Here is a 15539-nt window from a genome sequence, read left to right on the forward strand (position 1 = left end):
CATTAGAAGGACGAACACTGTCTGTGTAACAACAATGTTCCAAAGGCAGCTGAATGTAAATCCTCTTTGTAAAAATAACTCTTTGAGATTGAATAATCCAGATTCACAGCCATTACCTGTGATACAGTGTTGTACACCTGCTGTCTCTCCTCCTTATCTTGACTCAGACATTATCAGCGTGCGGCTGCACCTCAGGGCAAAGGGCTCTTGATTGCACTTGCACAATAGAAACATTGCACTCTAACACATCTTTATCACCTGAGTTGAAAAAGGTGTCAATGTTTCCTTGGTGATCTTCATTTTCCTCCACTGTTGTGAAAGCTGATTGGTGCAACCCCGGGCTGTTTGGATTTTTGCTGCAGCTCTGCAGCTAATATAGTTTGCAGAAGCATCTGTGTGTGATTTCTTCACTGAACACTGTGTCTGTATTCTCCCTGTTGTCAAACTACATGGATTTAACCCTCACAACACAAGATTCCCCCTTTAGGTTATTTTCCATTTTCTGCAATCATCCTTAATATTGTAGAAGTGTCACAAGTCACTCAGCGTTCTCTCCCCCGTCCTCTTCAGATGCACTTCCTGTTGCTGTTCAGTCGGCAGGGGAAGCTGCGGCTGCAGAAATGGTTCACGCCGCTGTCGGAGCGGGAGAAGAAGAAGGTGATCCGGGACATGGTAGCACTAGTGTTGGCCCGTCCACCACGTACCAGCAATTTCCTCCAGTGGAGGGACCTCAAGATTGTTTACAAAAGGTGCCTCGAGACACAGTTGTGTTTCTTTTACAAGTTATTGCTCTTTTGTTATGTGTTGTCATGCCAGGTCTTTCCTGGCAGACACAGACTGTCTGAGTGTCTGTAAGTGAAATGTTTTAGACACACCCATTCTCAACAATGGTTTACAAGACCAAAAAGAGCAAAGGTCAAGTTTAACATACAGAGCATGGCCCAGGTGACAGAGAGGACCATGTCAGTGATGGTGCAACAGAAGCATTGTCCTCTTTTGGCTTTTTATCTTTTAACAATCTTGTTATAAAGGTAGAGTTACTGGAAGACACACTATCATCTCACTATATGATCAAGTGCAGTAACAGAATATCACTCAGTGGAGCACAAACCTCTACCAAGGCCCAACAGTCGTCTGAAATCCAATCAGACAACCAGATTCCACACAAAGACATTTCAAGAACCAGGGATTCAACATCAAAACACTCAGGATAGAAAGTAAGATCGTCTCGCTGATTATATTGAAATTCATTTTGTAAAAATATAGAAACACCTCCACCATAAACATGACTGATTTTTTTCATCAAGATCCATAAATTATTCCCTTCGTCAATGGGAAAAAAACCTTCACAATTAAATGTAGGTCTTTTGTAACTTCTTTCCACTGATGTCATGTAATGTTGAAACGTTTTCTGATTTATTTTGACAACCTTGTTGCTGTAAATATGTGACATTGATCCTTTGAAACTTCAGGTACGCCAGCTTGTATTTCAGTGTCGGACTGGATGAGCAGGATAATGAGCTGCTGGCCCTCGAGGTTCTGCACAGATACGTAGAGTTGTTGGATAGATACTTTGGAAATGTAAGTAGACCTGCATTTCTGGATCCTGATCATTATTAATATATTTACTATGTAAACACTAGGTTGTTTCAATGATTCTGGCTAAATAAACTTATACCCAGGGTGAATTGGAGCTATTGCTGCCTTCAAGGAGAACGCTGCTGCTAGGCAACAGCAACATGAATGTTATTCATAATAACTTTACACAAACGCTACTGGACAGATTACCATGACACTTAGTGGGGAGATGTGGAATGGGTCAGGGAAGAACCCGATGAGTTATGGTATGGATCTGGAAGTGGGGGCAGGTCCAGATATTATTTTCTTTGTAATTGATTTTTTTTCTTCTTTTTCTCACTGATTTCCCAGGAAAAAATTCATAGGAATTGATGAAAAAAGTTAAGGCACAATTAGGTAACAAATATCCCTGAGTGTGTTTGGTGCAGCTAGATTGAATCTAAATGGACTGTGGAGATATATGCTCTACTGAGGCTCATTCTTGTGTAGCTAGACTATCTTATTGCTTGTGCAACTTTGTCTGAAAGGATTTGATGTGAAAATTGTCCATCACATCACAATACAGTTATTGTAAATGATGTATCTGTATGTCCCGTTAGGCGACAACAGAGGTCAGCTTATGACTTTTTGTTTCATGAGTCCATGTTGTGTTATCCAGAATCAAACAGCCATGCAGTTCTTACAAAGATATGAATATACTCTGCATGGCAGTTTATAAAAAACAATTTGATCCTTGATTACACAAGACATTATTCTGCTGCCCCAGCCTCCACTCTTTCACAGAACTTTTGAATTTAGATGCTGGGATTTGCGCTGATGTTTTGTCCTACCGTGAAAAGGCTCATAAACAGTTTTTATTAAAACTTACCATCATACACAGGGCAAACACTCTGAACTACAGTAGTTATATAGACTATATGTGTCCAGTATATGTGGACAGTGACTCCTCACGCTCCACATCCACTGTGCTACTTACCAGTCAGACTCCCCCTGGTGTTCAGATGATGCATCTGCTTCAAAACCACTTTAGGGTCCAGCTTCTTCATTCTGACTTACAGAAAAACATACAAAAAGTGGATTACTACAACTACTCCTTTATCAAAAATACTTACTGACCCTTTTATATAGTATTGGTTCTCACTTGCTCACTATTGATATTTATATTAGGCACTGGTTCTGCATGACTCACTACACACTTAATAGTTTTATTTAAATTTTCACTAAATACGCTATTGTTTTATTCACTGTATTCTATAATAGAATGTATTGTTGATAATGTAATCTTGGAGCAACAAGAATTCCCTTCAGGATTAATAAAGTCTTATCTTATCTCTTATTATTTCTCTCTTCAACATGTCATCATTGTATTCTTCATAAAGTTCACCTCGGTCCTGCTCATCCTTTTGTAGAAGAGCAGAAATAGTTGTTTGAATAATTCCTCTAATAGGTATAATTAGCTTCCACATCGTTCACCAAGGAAGTGCAACGTACCTACATTGTAACGGACGGTTTATTTTTCTGTCTGTCAGGTGTGTGAGCTGGACATCATTTTCAACTTTGAGAAGGCGTACTTCATCCTGGACGAATTCCTGATGGGAGGAGAAGTCGTAGAAACATCGAAATTAGCTGTGGGTGCATCGATAGAGGAGGCCGACACTTTCCAGGAGGTACGGCCGGAGCTAGTGGACCAACAGTTGGTGTAGGTTTTGCGATAACTCATATGAAATGTGTCGCTTCTCTCATTACAGACTATGGAGGAATACATGAGCAAGCCTGCCTACTGAGCCGAGACAGGACGAGGATTTCAAAACTTTAAGCAAAAGGTTTATTGCTCCGGAATATTTTTACTGAATGACTTCTAATGACTGATTTTGCATCATGCTGTGGTTGATCAATAACCACAAACCTACTTTTACTGAAGTAATTGTAATTGTGTTTGTCTAAAAGTGCCTTCTAATCTTAAAATTCATTCATCTCAGGTTTTATGAGGTATGAAATGTTTTTTATATTTATTAACTATTTAAATATGTTCTTGCAACCACATTGAGACGTAACAGACAAAACATGTTTATTTTTAAATAAAGAAACACCACACGGTAAGGAAAAAATAAAGTCAATGCTTTATTCACCTCAGATTTGTCACATATGGCCACATTTGAGAAAGAATTAACAAAAAACAAAGATAAACACAAGTGAATCTTAGGGATGCAACACTGATTGTGTGTGTGTTTGTGTTTGTGTGTGTGTGTGTGTGTGTGTGTGTGTGTGTCTGTGTGTGTTTGTGTGTTGAAATGTGAGGCTGGTGAGTCACATGTACTGGATGTTTAGTGCTGTTGATGAACATTTAAAAAAACAAACCTCAAATGAATAACAATGAATGTCAGACCACTCATATTTCTGCTAATAAATAACTTTTGTAAACCTACATAATAACTGAATTTGACGGCATGTTTATGTTTTCATTCTCTCCCTGTACATACATACTTACAAACATATATATATTAACAGCTTTATTTATATCCCTGGACACTTTCCCCATCGTTATCACTTTCTTCAGTTTCTGGGTTCAGGTAGCTCAGCAGTTTCATCACGGCCTCATTTTCAAAGTCTTGCATTTGCGGGGCCCCCCCCCTCTCAGCGTCCTCAGACTGTCTCTTTTCATTCAGGCTTTTATCTGAGTCCATGTGACCAAAATAGTCTTGTATGGCCTGTTCAAAAGAGCCCGTCATGCTCTGTCCAGCCTCTTCACGCTTCTGGCTCGACTTGCTGCTTCTGCTGTACGTGGGATTCAGATACTGTACCGGCATCTGAGCTGCCAAATACGCTGCCAGCTCATCCTCAGCCAGGGTGTCGTCGTAGTCGTTCTTCAATGTGCTGGGGAAGCGCCGCTGCGTGGGAGTGGATTCCCCCAAACCTCGCGCAGGCTGAGTGTGAAGTCGTGACAGCGAGCTCTTGTACTGCTTCTGTGTTCTGACAGGAGCTCGGTCGTCCGTGCCCCCTAAACCCAGGATTTTGAGGATTTCCTCTGTCCTCAGCTCCTCTGGGGATTTGTGAGTGTCGGGCAGGCGTCTGCTGTAGAATGTAGCCTCAGGAATCTTGTGTATCTTCTTGCTGGATGCCTGAGAGAGCAGGTTTTGTGCTCTGTTTAATTTGCTCATCTTTTGTGACTTCACTTGATTCATCATTTCACCAGTTTTGAGCATGTCCATCAGGTCTTCAGGTGGGATCTGGTATTTTTGGGAGATCTGAATGAACTCGTAGATGGTTCGTGGGAATATGTCGTCTCTGTTCTGTGCCTGAGCTGCTCTCCTCTCAGTCCTCTGCTTCTCCTCCTCTTCCTCTATCTCTCGTTTCTGCTCTTCTTCCTCTGTTTTCTCCAGAACTTTCAGGAGGTAATAGTCCACCAGGTTGGCAACATTGTTTGGATCGTTTGACCTCTTGACTGGGTAACCTTCATCCTCCTCTTCTTCATCATCCTCATTCACCTCTTCGTCATTGTCGTCAACATAATCAAGCCCTCGGTCAATATCATGTTTGTCACCCCCCTCCTCTTCCTCTTCCTCCTCCCGTTCTTGCAGTGGACCCCAGTCAAGTGCGACATCCCCTCCTACATTATCGTACGCCACATTCCTCACCTTAAACATATCATCATCCTCTTCTTCCTCCTCATTCTCATTCTCCATGTCATCTTCTTCATCTTGGCGCTTGTGCATGGTCTTGACACTAGTCCGCTTGTCCATTTCGTCGAACACAGACTGCAGCGTGGCCAGATTCTGAGGTGTGTACTTCTCCTCTACGTTCTCATTGGTGCGTTTGAAGTGGTTCTCGTACTCTTTACCTGGCCGCTCATCCCCCTCTTCTTCACCCCCCTCATCCTCCTCCTCATCCTCGAACATTAGCGGCAGCTTCTTGTGGAGCGGGACGCCCTGTTGCTTCTGCTGCACCCTGGGATATACGCTGTCCTTTATGCCTTCTCCTTCGGCACCTGGATGAAGTGAATCTAGCTTGGATGCCTTTTCTGTCTGCTGGAGTGTGCTGAGCACGGCCTGGAGCAGCTCTTCACTCTTGTCCTCCCTTCCTTCCTCTTCTTCCTCATCTTCATCTTTACTCTGCGTAGGGTTAGAAACCAGTCTCAGCATTGCACGTAGCTTCTCTGCATCTTCCATGTGGTTGGCATCGTAGCCCACAGAGAGAGGACTGTGCTGCTGGGAGTCTGTGCCGCTTCTCTGGCGGAGGCTCTCGATGTACTCCAAGGCTTTAATCATGTCAACGTTAGGAGCCAAGGGGCCACTTCCTCTCTGGTAGCCTGATTCGCTCCCCCACAGTTTGTGCTCTCTGAGTGGCACCCCATGAACACCAGAGGAACTTAGGAAGAGGAGGATTAGGGGGAGGTTGGTAAAACAAATGAGGAAGAGTTTGCTCGTGGTGGAGGTCTCTGGGAGAGACAGCATGGCGACGCCTGCAGAGGACAACACAATGATGCACATGTCAGCAATAATCTTTACGCATTAAGCTAACACGTTCACAGCGGTTAGTGCTCTGTCGCCCTTATCATCAGTCAAAATGTCTGGTCTGATGACGGCATCACAGACCAATACGACAACTGTATGGATTTTAAGTGAGGAGATCAGGCTGAAAATCTGATCCATGCACCATTTAATATTTATGTTGAATATCTACTTGACAAAATCCAGGTAAATTACCCTATTATTAATTTTATTATTATTAGAGAGTTGTTTTTTTTGTAGTTATTTTGGAGTCCTACCGCCTGTTTGCCAGCAGCAGTAATAGCAGCGGCATTCAGCTCCCATACAAATCTCTTTAGTCGTCAAATTGATGTTCTCTGTGAGTCACGGCCCCGTTGTCAGGGCAACCTGGTAAGGCTGATGTTTCTCTTTGTTTTAACCCTAGTTTCTGTTTAAACAAACTGGTCTGTCCAATAAAGTCTGCAGGGAAATAATGTATTTAAATGTTTATTTGAATGCAAGTACATGCAGAATGGAGGTATAGATAGATATAAAGATGTATATAAAGATGTATATATATTATCTATCTATACCTCCATTCTGCATGTACTTGCATTCAAATAAACATTTAAATATATATATATATATACACATATATATATACACATATATATATGGATAGATAGATAGATAGATAGATAGATAGATAGATATATAGATAGATAGATAGATAGATAGATAGATAGATAGATAGATAGATAGATAGATAGATAGATAGATAGATAGATAGATAGATAGATAGATAGATAGATAGATAGATAGATAGATAGATAGATAGATAGATAGATAGATAGATAGATAGATAGATAGATAGATAGATAGATAGATAGATAGATAGATAGATAGGTTATAGATACAGTTGGGTATTTCTGTATTAATATAGATTCACATTTTTCGTGCATACACACACAATGTAAAACGGACCATACTCGACGAGAATTTTTTTTTATTCTGCCACTTTTACTTTTTAAATTTAAAAACTCGGCTCAGTAATCGTTTTTGACGTTTTTTACGTCAGGCAAAATGTTTGCGCTGTAACACGGTAAAGCCGGTTGAAAAAAAACTGCAGATCGCTGAATGTGAACAAAGAAACGCGGCGAGCAGCGCAAACACAACCTCTTCGCCTCCACATCTGTGTCGGAGCATCAGGTTGGCAAACAGCTACTGTTACACACAGCGGCTGAAGTGACAGGGAAAGGAAATCCGTCTGCATTTAGTGCGAAGTCAACATGTCTACAGCCGTGTTGCAGAGTGTGAAAGAAAGAACACACAAGAGTTACCTTTGTAATTAGTTGGTTGGTCGGCAGCTGAGCATCTCTGTGCCTCACAGAGTCCGTGTTGTTCTCAGCACCGCGGACAGCTCCTCACGCTATTAGAGGGAGCACCTGACTCGTGCGTCACAAACACACATACACACACACACAGAGGCGGGGGGGGGGGGGCGTATACGCAACTCACCCACGCACACAGCAGACACACTCACGCGCCGGTGATTTGAGTCAGCCAAAGCAAAATAATAAAAAGTGCTTTGCTCTTTGAATATGAACTGAAATAGTTTGGAGGCAGCACGATGTCTTTTTGTCGCATCTCATGGGGAAATTAATATATCCATAATGAGGCTATAAATGAGCAGTGAGGGAAATGAGTGGTGCGACTGTCACTGCTTCTATAGGAAATATAGTCTGCAGGCTGACATATATATATATGCCTGTTTGAGATATGATGAACTGTTGTGGGCATGTTCTTAGGTGAGAAAGCTGCTTAAAGTCATATGTTCAGCTTTTTGCTGTTTTCTTCTTACTAAATCACTAAATAAATGCTGTTAAATTGCTGACAAACACTTGTTTATGGGTTATTATTTTTCTACACTGTAAAGGTTCTTGTTTTGCTCAGTACAAAGCTGCCGGGAGGCAATCAGATGAAGTTAATTTATTCTTGTTTCACATTTTCGAATAAAACTGTCTAAACTCAGATTATTCATCTTCATTCTGCTTCTTTTTTTCTTTTACTAAATCACAGAGTAACTGTGCTGTTTAATTGTAGATAAACACATCATAGATGTTGTTCAAGGTCCATTGTTTTTCTAAACACTGTAAAGGTTTATAATAGTATATTATCTTGCACTGTTGGCTGCTGCCATTGACTCCTGTTGTGTCTCTGCTGCGGCACAGGGACAGAGACAGTTGAGGTCCACCGATGACTCACATATGGACTCCGCCAAAGCCTGAGACGGGCGGGGTGACAGAGGGGCTGCTGCAGAGGAGTGTGTGTGTGTGTATGTGTATGTGTATGTGTATGTGAGAGAGAGAGAGAGAGAGAGAGAGAGAGAGAGAGAGAGAGAGAGAGAGAGAGAGAGAGAGAGAGAGAGAGAGAGAGAGAGAGAGAGAGAGAGAGAGAGAGAGAGAGACTTTCGACGTCAGCAAGGCGCGCTGTGGTCTCTATTTTTGGCTGCCTGTCAAATCTGTGTGTACGTGTGTGTGTTTGTGTGTGTTTTTGTTTGTGTGGTTGCTTGCACTTCCATTCATAAACCCCTTGTTGCTGTTTTTGATGTGTGTTCAGGCTACAGCTGACCTGTCTGATATTCGGTGGCACATTGTTAATAGAATATAACAAAAAATTCATCAACTCACATGGTCTGTGATGCTTCCCGCAGTGAAGAAAGTATGTGATTGTTGAAATACCACTGAATGGTAAAATTAAAATGATAATTTTGTTGATATTTCCAAGTGGAGGCATTCATAAAAATACTTTCTTTGTGGCAAATGCAGGTACCAAACATAATCATTTTCCGGAGCTAAAAAAAACACTGCATTGATATTGCTGTTAATACAAATACGGCAATGTTCCTTCAAAGTCCTTAAAAACTTAAGGGGAACAAAGCCCACCTTTCTAATGATGTCACATGACCAGGATACCAAAAGAAACCAGGACAAAAGAGCAGATTTTAATCTCATATCTCATTCAGCTTAATTACACCCGCCCACCCACACACACACACACACAGTGCCAGCTTTGTAGCGATAAAGCTGGAGCTGTCTGGCTAATTGCTTGTGGTTGTGTCTGTGGCAGGATTACTGGTAAACAGAAACCCATTACAGCTCAGTTCCACCCTGATTTCCTCTGAAAAAAAGACACAGACAAGGTTTCTCTCAGGTCATATGAGAACTTTTTTACTGGCAATTACTAGTTTTCCGCTCCAATCACATTTTTCACAGCAGTGTGGTGTGACTGCTCGTATTCCAATTTTTTGTAAAACAAAAATGTGAGTTGTAGCCAGTGCAGGTAATGGCACGTGTACCTTCACCTCAGACTACAGTCTTATTACAAAGTGTATGGAAATTATGGTGTGGCTCTTGTTTGGGTTCCGCTTCCATGTGAACCGGGTTTAAACATAACGACCAATTCTAAAAAACAAAACTTGAGAACTTACCCTTGCCTTTCTGTGAACTTCAATGAAGATGGCATTTGACTTATCTCAGCTTTTCAGACGTATTACATGGTCTTCAACAGCAGGGAAATGCAGTACATTCAAATTTTAAATAGCTCTCAGTAGAGCGAGTGCCTGCGCCAAGGCCCAACAATACCATTATACTCAATCAATTTGAAAAATGCAAATTAAATATAGATATCCTAACGTTAGAGAAATTGAAATCCTGAATCTTCCCCTTGATCTGGATCTGCACCAAATAATTTCTGGTTTCTTCCCTGACCCATATTACATCCTTCATGGTTCCATCCATTTGCTTTTGTTTGATCCTGCTTAAAAACAAACATACAAATCAACAAACTAATGGACAGGGTTGAAAACGTAACCTCATTGGTGAGGTAAATGAATAAGTATAAAAACACATCTTTCATCTGGTGATTAGAATCCCTATCGCTGATGAAAAGTGTACATTTAATGCTCATGACAACCTTTTGATACAGTTGAAAGCTCTGGAAAACATAAGTAGGTGGAGCTTGAGATTCTTCTCTTTTTCCTCCTTTTCTTTTTTCGTACAGAGATTTTCCAGTGATGAGTTGCTAAAAGTCAGCAAATGACTAGTCTGCACTGTTACATTACACTGGGATGTTGTGCTGGTAATAAGCACACCCTGCAGTAAAACGTGTAATAACCCAGAGCCATTATTTGGTACATAATGCCATGGGGGATATGAAGCAGCATCTTGCGGATTTGAAGATTTGCTTGAAATCTTAAAGGTTGAAAATTCATCCTGCAAAAACAAGAGGAAAAACACTTGCGCTAATGTAGGACCCTATTGTGTCGAAAAAAATTGTTTTATACAGATTTTAATAACACTTTACATAAATCCCAGTGTGTGTGTTCTCAGCCCCATCAAAGCACATTAGAATCCGTCTTTACAGACAAACGCTCTCCTGGTCGACGGCACCATTTCCTCCCTCCTGTTTCCCTCTCCTCTGTGTGTGTGTTTGTCCCTGAGTGACTGACACCGGCTGCTCCCCATTCATTACCACCAAGCCTGACAGCCCATAATTCTGCTCCTTAGCTCAGGTTTCAGATGCTTGGCAGGCACAATGTAGAGAGAGAGAGACAGGGAGTGAGGGAGAGGGAAAGGTTGTGAATGGGTTTACAGAGTTTGACGTCAGAGTAAGCTCTGTCTTTACTGGTCGATTGTGTGTGTGTGTGTGTGTGTGTGTGTGTGTGTGTGTGTGTGTGTGTGTGTGTGTGTGTGTGTGTGTGTGTGTGTGTGTGTGTGTGTGTGTGTGTGTATGTGTGTATGTGTGTGTGTGTGTCAGGGAAATAAATAATTGTGATGCATCAGTTTTTTTTTTTCTTTTATGAAATGTGAGATGTGGCACCAGATTGGGTCAGAGTCTCTCCAGGGCATTTATAGCCCAGCAGAGCAGAAATACAAAATGTTCCCTTACCCATTTGTCACCTTTTCCCGAAAGGATGACGACAATAAAGTTAAGTTCTGAAACCTGCATGTTTATAGACGTCACCTCTGTCTGGGAGGTGTGGCTACAGGAGAATGATTGTTTACTACTGGGCGACAGAAAGGGATCAGAATAAGAAGACAAAATGCCTGATATTTACAAAACACTTTTGTGAGACAGCTATTAAAAGATTCTGTACTAATGTTTGATATCCGACAATTTATATAACTGTGCCTGAGTCTGGTTCACGTTGTGTTTTTGTGTTTGTCTGGTTTGAATATGCACAGCAGGATGACTCATCTGGCTGCTGACGCGTTGTGAGGAGGAAACAGCAGAAACAATCAGACCACTGTGGCTGTTTATGAAAATAGAAATGAAATTGGCCGGACCTTTAGCACGTATGGAAATTCAAAACAGGGAGCTAAAGACAGGTGGGAGGGGCTTTGAACAGATCTGACTGAGATCTGTAGCATTACACAGATATTTGCACTTGATACAGTGGGTTACTACAGTAAATAGAACAAATAGACGATTTGTATGATTCAATTCATGTTTGAACAAACCTCAATATAACCTATAAACATATTTCATTAAATATACATATAAAATAATAATATCAATCCTTATTACATTGACATTTGTGTGTTGTTTTTACTGGTAAGTTTGGTTTCAATAAGTTATCTTGTGCTATAAAAAGTAGTTGAAATGTCACGATTGGCAGCTGAGACTGACTTACGATTGGTCGAGGGCATGTATTGACTGGACCACCCCCTGATCACCACTTTGTAAACTTTGGTTTCCAATGTGTACAATGTGTTCGTATTCAGTATATTTTGGCATTGTTTCTAGATTAGTGGGAGGAGTTGAAGATGTGTCATCCATCTTTATGGACCATCTATGTTCCTGACCTTTTCCCCCCACACTGGATTTACACATTTAGCTACTATTCATATTACTGTTCATTACCAAGTAATGTCCTAGATACAAATGTGCATACCTCATTTTAATTTGGGCAACTCTATTGTCCACTCTTGTGTTAAAACTGGATTTAATTTAAATGTAACTGTCTGTGGTGATCAGGGTTGCAAAGGGGCGGACAATTTCCGGAAACTTTTCGGAAACTTTCCACGAGAATATTAAGCTCGGGAATTTGGGGAATTTTGAAAAAAAAAAAAATGTGCAAATTAAACGCTGAGCAATAAAAACATCATTCAAAACTCTATTTTAAAGATGTATGGAATGCAGCACATGCTGCATGTTGAGTTTCAACCCTCCACTGTGCATTCTTCGATCACATGCACAGATCATTCCCAGCATCCTTCACTCTACAGCAGGGCTATTGAGGCCTGCTGTAGTGTGCAGGACTAGTCAGGTAAGTTTCGATGATATTACTCGGGAAAATATATTAGCATGCTGATTGAGGATTGTTCATCTGTTCATCTAGCCTATTTCCATTCATTTATCCATCAATTGTAAAACATGTTTACAGACGATTCCAATTGTTTGGCTAACTATTTATATCTCTGGCATTGCATTAGTGTTTTTTTACAAACTTTTTTCTCATCTTATTCTACAGAACAATGCCACGTGCACTATCTCATGTGTGGAGACATTTCACCCCATCCAATGTAGAAAGAAAGGCAGTATTTGCAAATACTGTGCAAAGACCTATGATAAGAATGACACAACGATGCAGAAGCGTATAGTCAAGTGCACAAAGTTTCCTCAGGGCTCAAATCAGCCTACGACACAACAAAATGTTTATATTTATGTCTGTATATGACAAGGTAAATACAGTTAGTATAAATTACCCACAACATTTCCAGTTTATTCCCGTTAATTCCCGTTAATTCCCGTATATTCCCGTTAATTCCCGTTAATTCCCATGGAAAGTTTCCAACTTTGAATATTCCCGGAATTTTGCAACCCTAGTGGTGATTCATTTGCAGCCATTTTGCTGATTGTTGACTCTCTATAGTTTTTTTCACACATAGATATATTGTCAGCGACAGAGCTTCCTGGTCAGTGACTGTTTCTCTGACTCAGATACAGGTCAGAGGCTGATGCGGGTGGTCCTCATGATAACAGTTTAAATAATGTGATGAGAATGCAGCAGTGAATTGTTACCCAGCATCAATATGTAAATTCGGTGTTTGTTTTGTAAGCCGGCTCCTGTTGGCTAAAGCAACCACAGAGAAGAATGTCTTTATGTTGTGTGCAGGCGACAGAGCAGCTACAGCCTCTGCTGCTGAGACACTCTTCCCTTTGATGCAAACCTCACAAGCCAGCCTGGCTAACACATACACCCTTGTTAGAATAAATAAACTATAGCTGTGCCTTTTGCACTGCATGTGTTTACTTGCAGCAGCACATTGTTGTTTTTCATACTACTTTGGCATTTTGTCTGCTGGAGCCAACAGGAGCTAACTGGTTAGATTTGTTCTCAGTTGTTGAGCTAGCCACCTGGAGAGGGTGTGAACGGGGACATATCTGATACTATGAAATAAAAAGACACATCCTTAAATTATACTGCAACTACAACAGATTCAAAAAGATAAACCCACACGCAAAAGGCAGAATTTGTATTTATTTATCATATTTTTAATGATTTCACAAAGTATGGATGAATTTATATTTTATTATTTGATAATTACACATTTATTCATGCAATATTGAACATTTTGTGTCTATATATTAGATTTTACCATCATAGGACTTCATACGTCGAGTACATTTATCTAAGCCTTTATACAACAAAATGTCTCATAGTCTCTTAAAGACAAAATGTTGTTGTTCATTGGTGATGTCACAACACATCCAGCAACATGGCGTTATCACAGTAATGGTACAATGGAGCATGATCTTCCTTCTCTAACATATTCCACATCTATCTCTTCCCTCTTGCTTTTCTTGCCCAAGGCAGCTAATGAGATCAAGTAAAAAGAAAAACAGATATAGAGAAGTTCTCTGAAAAGGTTTTTTTAAGAGCTAGCTCATTTTTCTCTTATTCCCCCAGTTTAGCATCTTAAAGCATCATCATCTATTTTCATATTACTTCTGCCAAGTTACACCATCAGGGTCCCTGACTTTTGTTTGAGCAAGCTTTAACAGCCTGCCACACTCGGTTGCTTATGAAATACAGAATGTTGCGTGTCGCCTCGTGTTGCTGTTTCATGGTCCTGAGCTTTGATGTTGCTGTTTTTGTATCCGCCTCCATCTTAAAGTCACAGCGCAGATGTTGTGTTGCGGGCACATCGGGGAATATTTGATGTTTACTTCCTTCTGAAAGACAAAAATAAACCTGCCCCTCCCTGCTCTGGTCCCCCCCCCCCCCCAGCATCTCTAAGAAACAGCGTCTTTCTGCTGTGACACATCAGCAAACAGCAGGGATACTTGTAATGGAGCAGGGGGTCTCGACAGGAGGTTTCTGAAATAAATTGCATAGCTGTTTCACATTTATACAGAAGAAGAAGTGACAGAGGATAAGCCCTGGCAGGGAATGCAGACTGTTGTGCAGGGATAAAGCCAAAGCTCCAGTCTGAACTCCCTGGTTTCATGGTCTATTTGCGGTGGATTCACCCTCAGGTCCAGGGCCACGGGGGAAACCAATTAGACAGATACCAGGGGAACCCACAATATACCTACTGACACTGGAAAAGCCTCCGTGGAACCGGGACATACGTTGATGAAACTGTGACAGAAATAGCTTCTGCGAAGGATCTGATTTTGCACTTCTTTATTCCATAATTCAACATTTTATGAAAGCTTAGAAGAGAATTTATGGGAAATTCAACTTTTTGTCTACTTACTTAATGCATCATCAAATAGTTTTTCAGTTAGTTTAGAATAGCAACTTCTCCACGTTGCATTATTTATATATCATATTTATATTAGCACCTACTACATATTTATTTATTAACCATATTTATCCCACTCTCTGCTTTCTTGAACTTTGTAACCTGCACCCTCATTGCTTTCCTTTTTCATTCCACCTGCCTTAAATTTGCCTTGGATCTGGCATTTGTTGCTTCTGGCTATTGATTCTCCTCTTGAGCTCCCACTGCACAGATAAAAACTAAATTGATGTACTGATGCAATAAAGTGCAGGAATCTCCTTTTGCTGATGTTGTCCCCCCTCCTATCTTTTAAAACCAATCTTGGTTGACAGCAGATACACACATACAATTTCTTATATAAAGATATAATGAAAACTGAGCTAATGCTAATTATCATGCAAAAACATTTGTAAAAGTATCAACTCTGTAGCAACGTGTAGAGCTCAAACTCTATCTGTTAGAGATTTGTGATAACAAAGAACTGCAAAGATGAGAACACAGACACACATCAGCCTCAGCTCTCTTACAAGCACAGCAAATCTGGAGGTGTTGTCTCATGAAAGACATATCTATCATGTGGCAGAGTCCTTTGACTCTCCCTAAGGCCCCCTCTAGAAATGCTAATAAGCAGTCTTTATGATGTCATGGACAATTTAAATTAGAAATAAAATATAGCCTGAGATAGAATTAGAAATGATAG

The 15539-nt window shown here is 40.7% G+C and overlaps 2 protein-coding genes across 2 annotated transcripts; one reads left to right on the plus strand and one right to left on the minus strand.

The window, feature by feature from the left end:
• Positions 1-570: 570 nt before the first annotated feature.
• Positions 571-3362, plus strand: ap1s3a (adaptor related protein complex 1 subunit sigma 3a). Its single transcript, XM_061073566.1, has 4 exons — positions 571-749; positions 1473-1581; positions 3108-3245; positions 3327-3362. Exons 1-4 carry the CDS (start codon positions 571-573, stop codon positions 3360-3362), a joined length of 462 nt encoding a protein of 153 aa, XP_060929549.1.
• Positions 3363-4088: 726 nt separating this feature from the next.
• Positions 4089-6029, minus strand: scg2a (secretogranin II a). Its single transcript, XM_061073892.1, has one exon. It carries the CDS (start codon positions 6027-6029, stop codon positions 4089-4091), a length of 1941 nt encoding a protein of 646 aa, XP_060929875.1.
• Between the last annotated feature and the right edge of the window lie 9510 nt (positions 6030-15539).

This window comes from Limanda limanda, chromosome 6 (genome assembly GCF_963576545.1).
Source record: "Limanda limanda chromosome 6, fLimLim1.1, whole genome shotgun sequence".
In the NCBI taxonomy this organism is placed as follows: Eukaryota; Metazoa; Chordata; class Actinopteri; order Pleuronectiformes; family Pleuronectidae; genus Limanda; species Limanda limanda.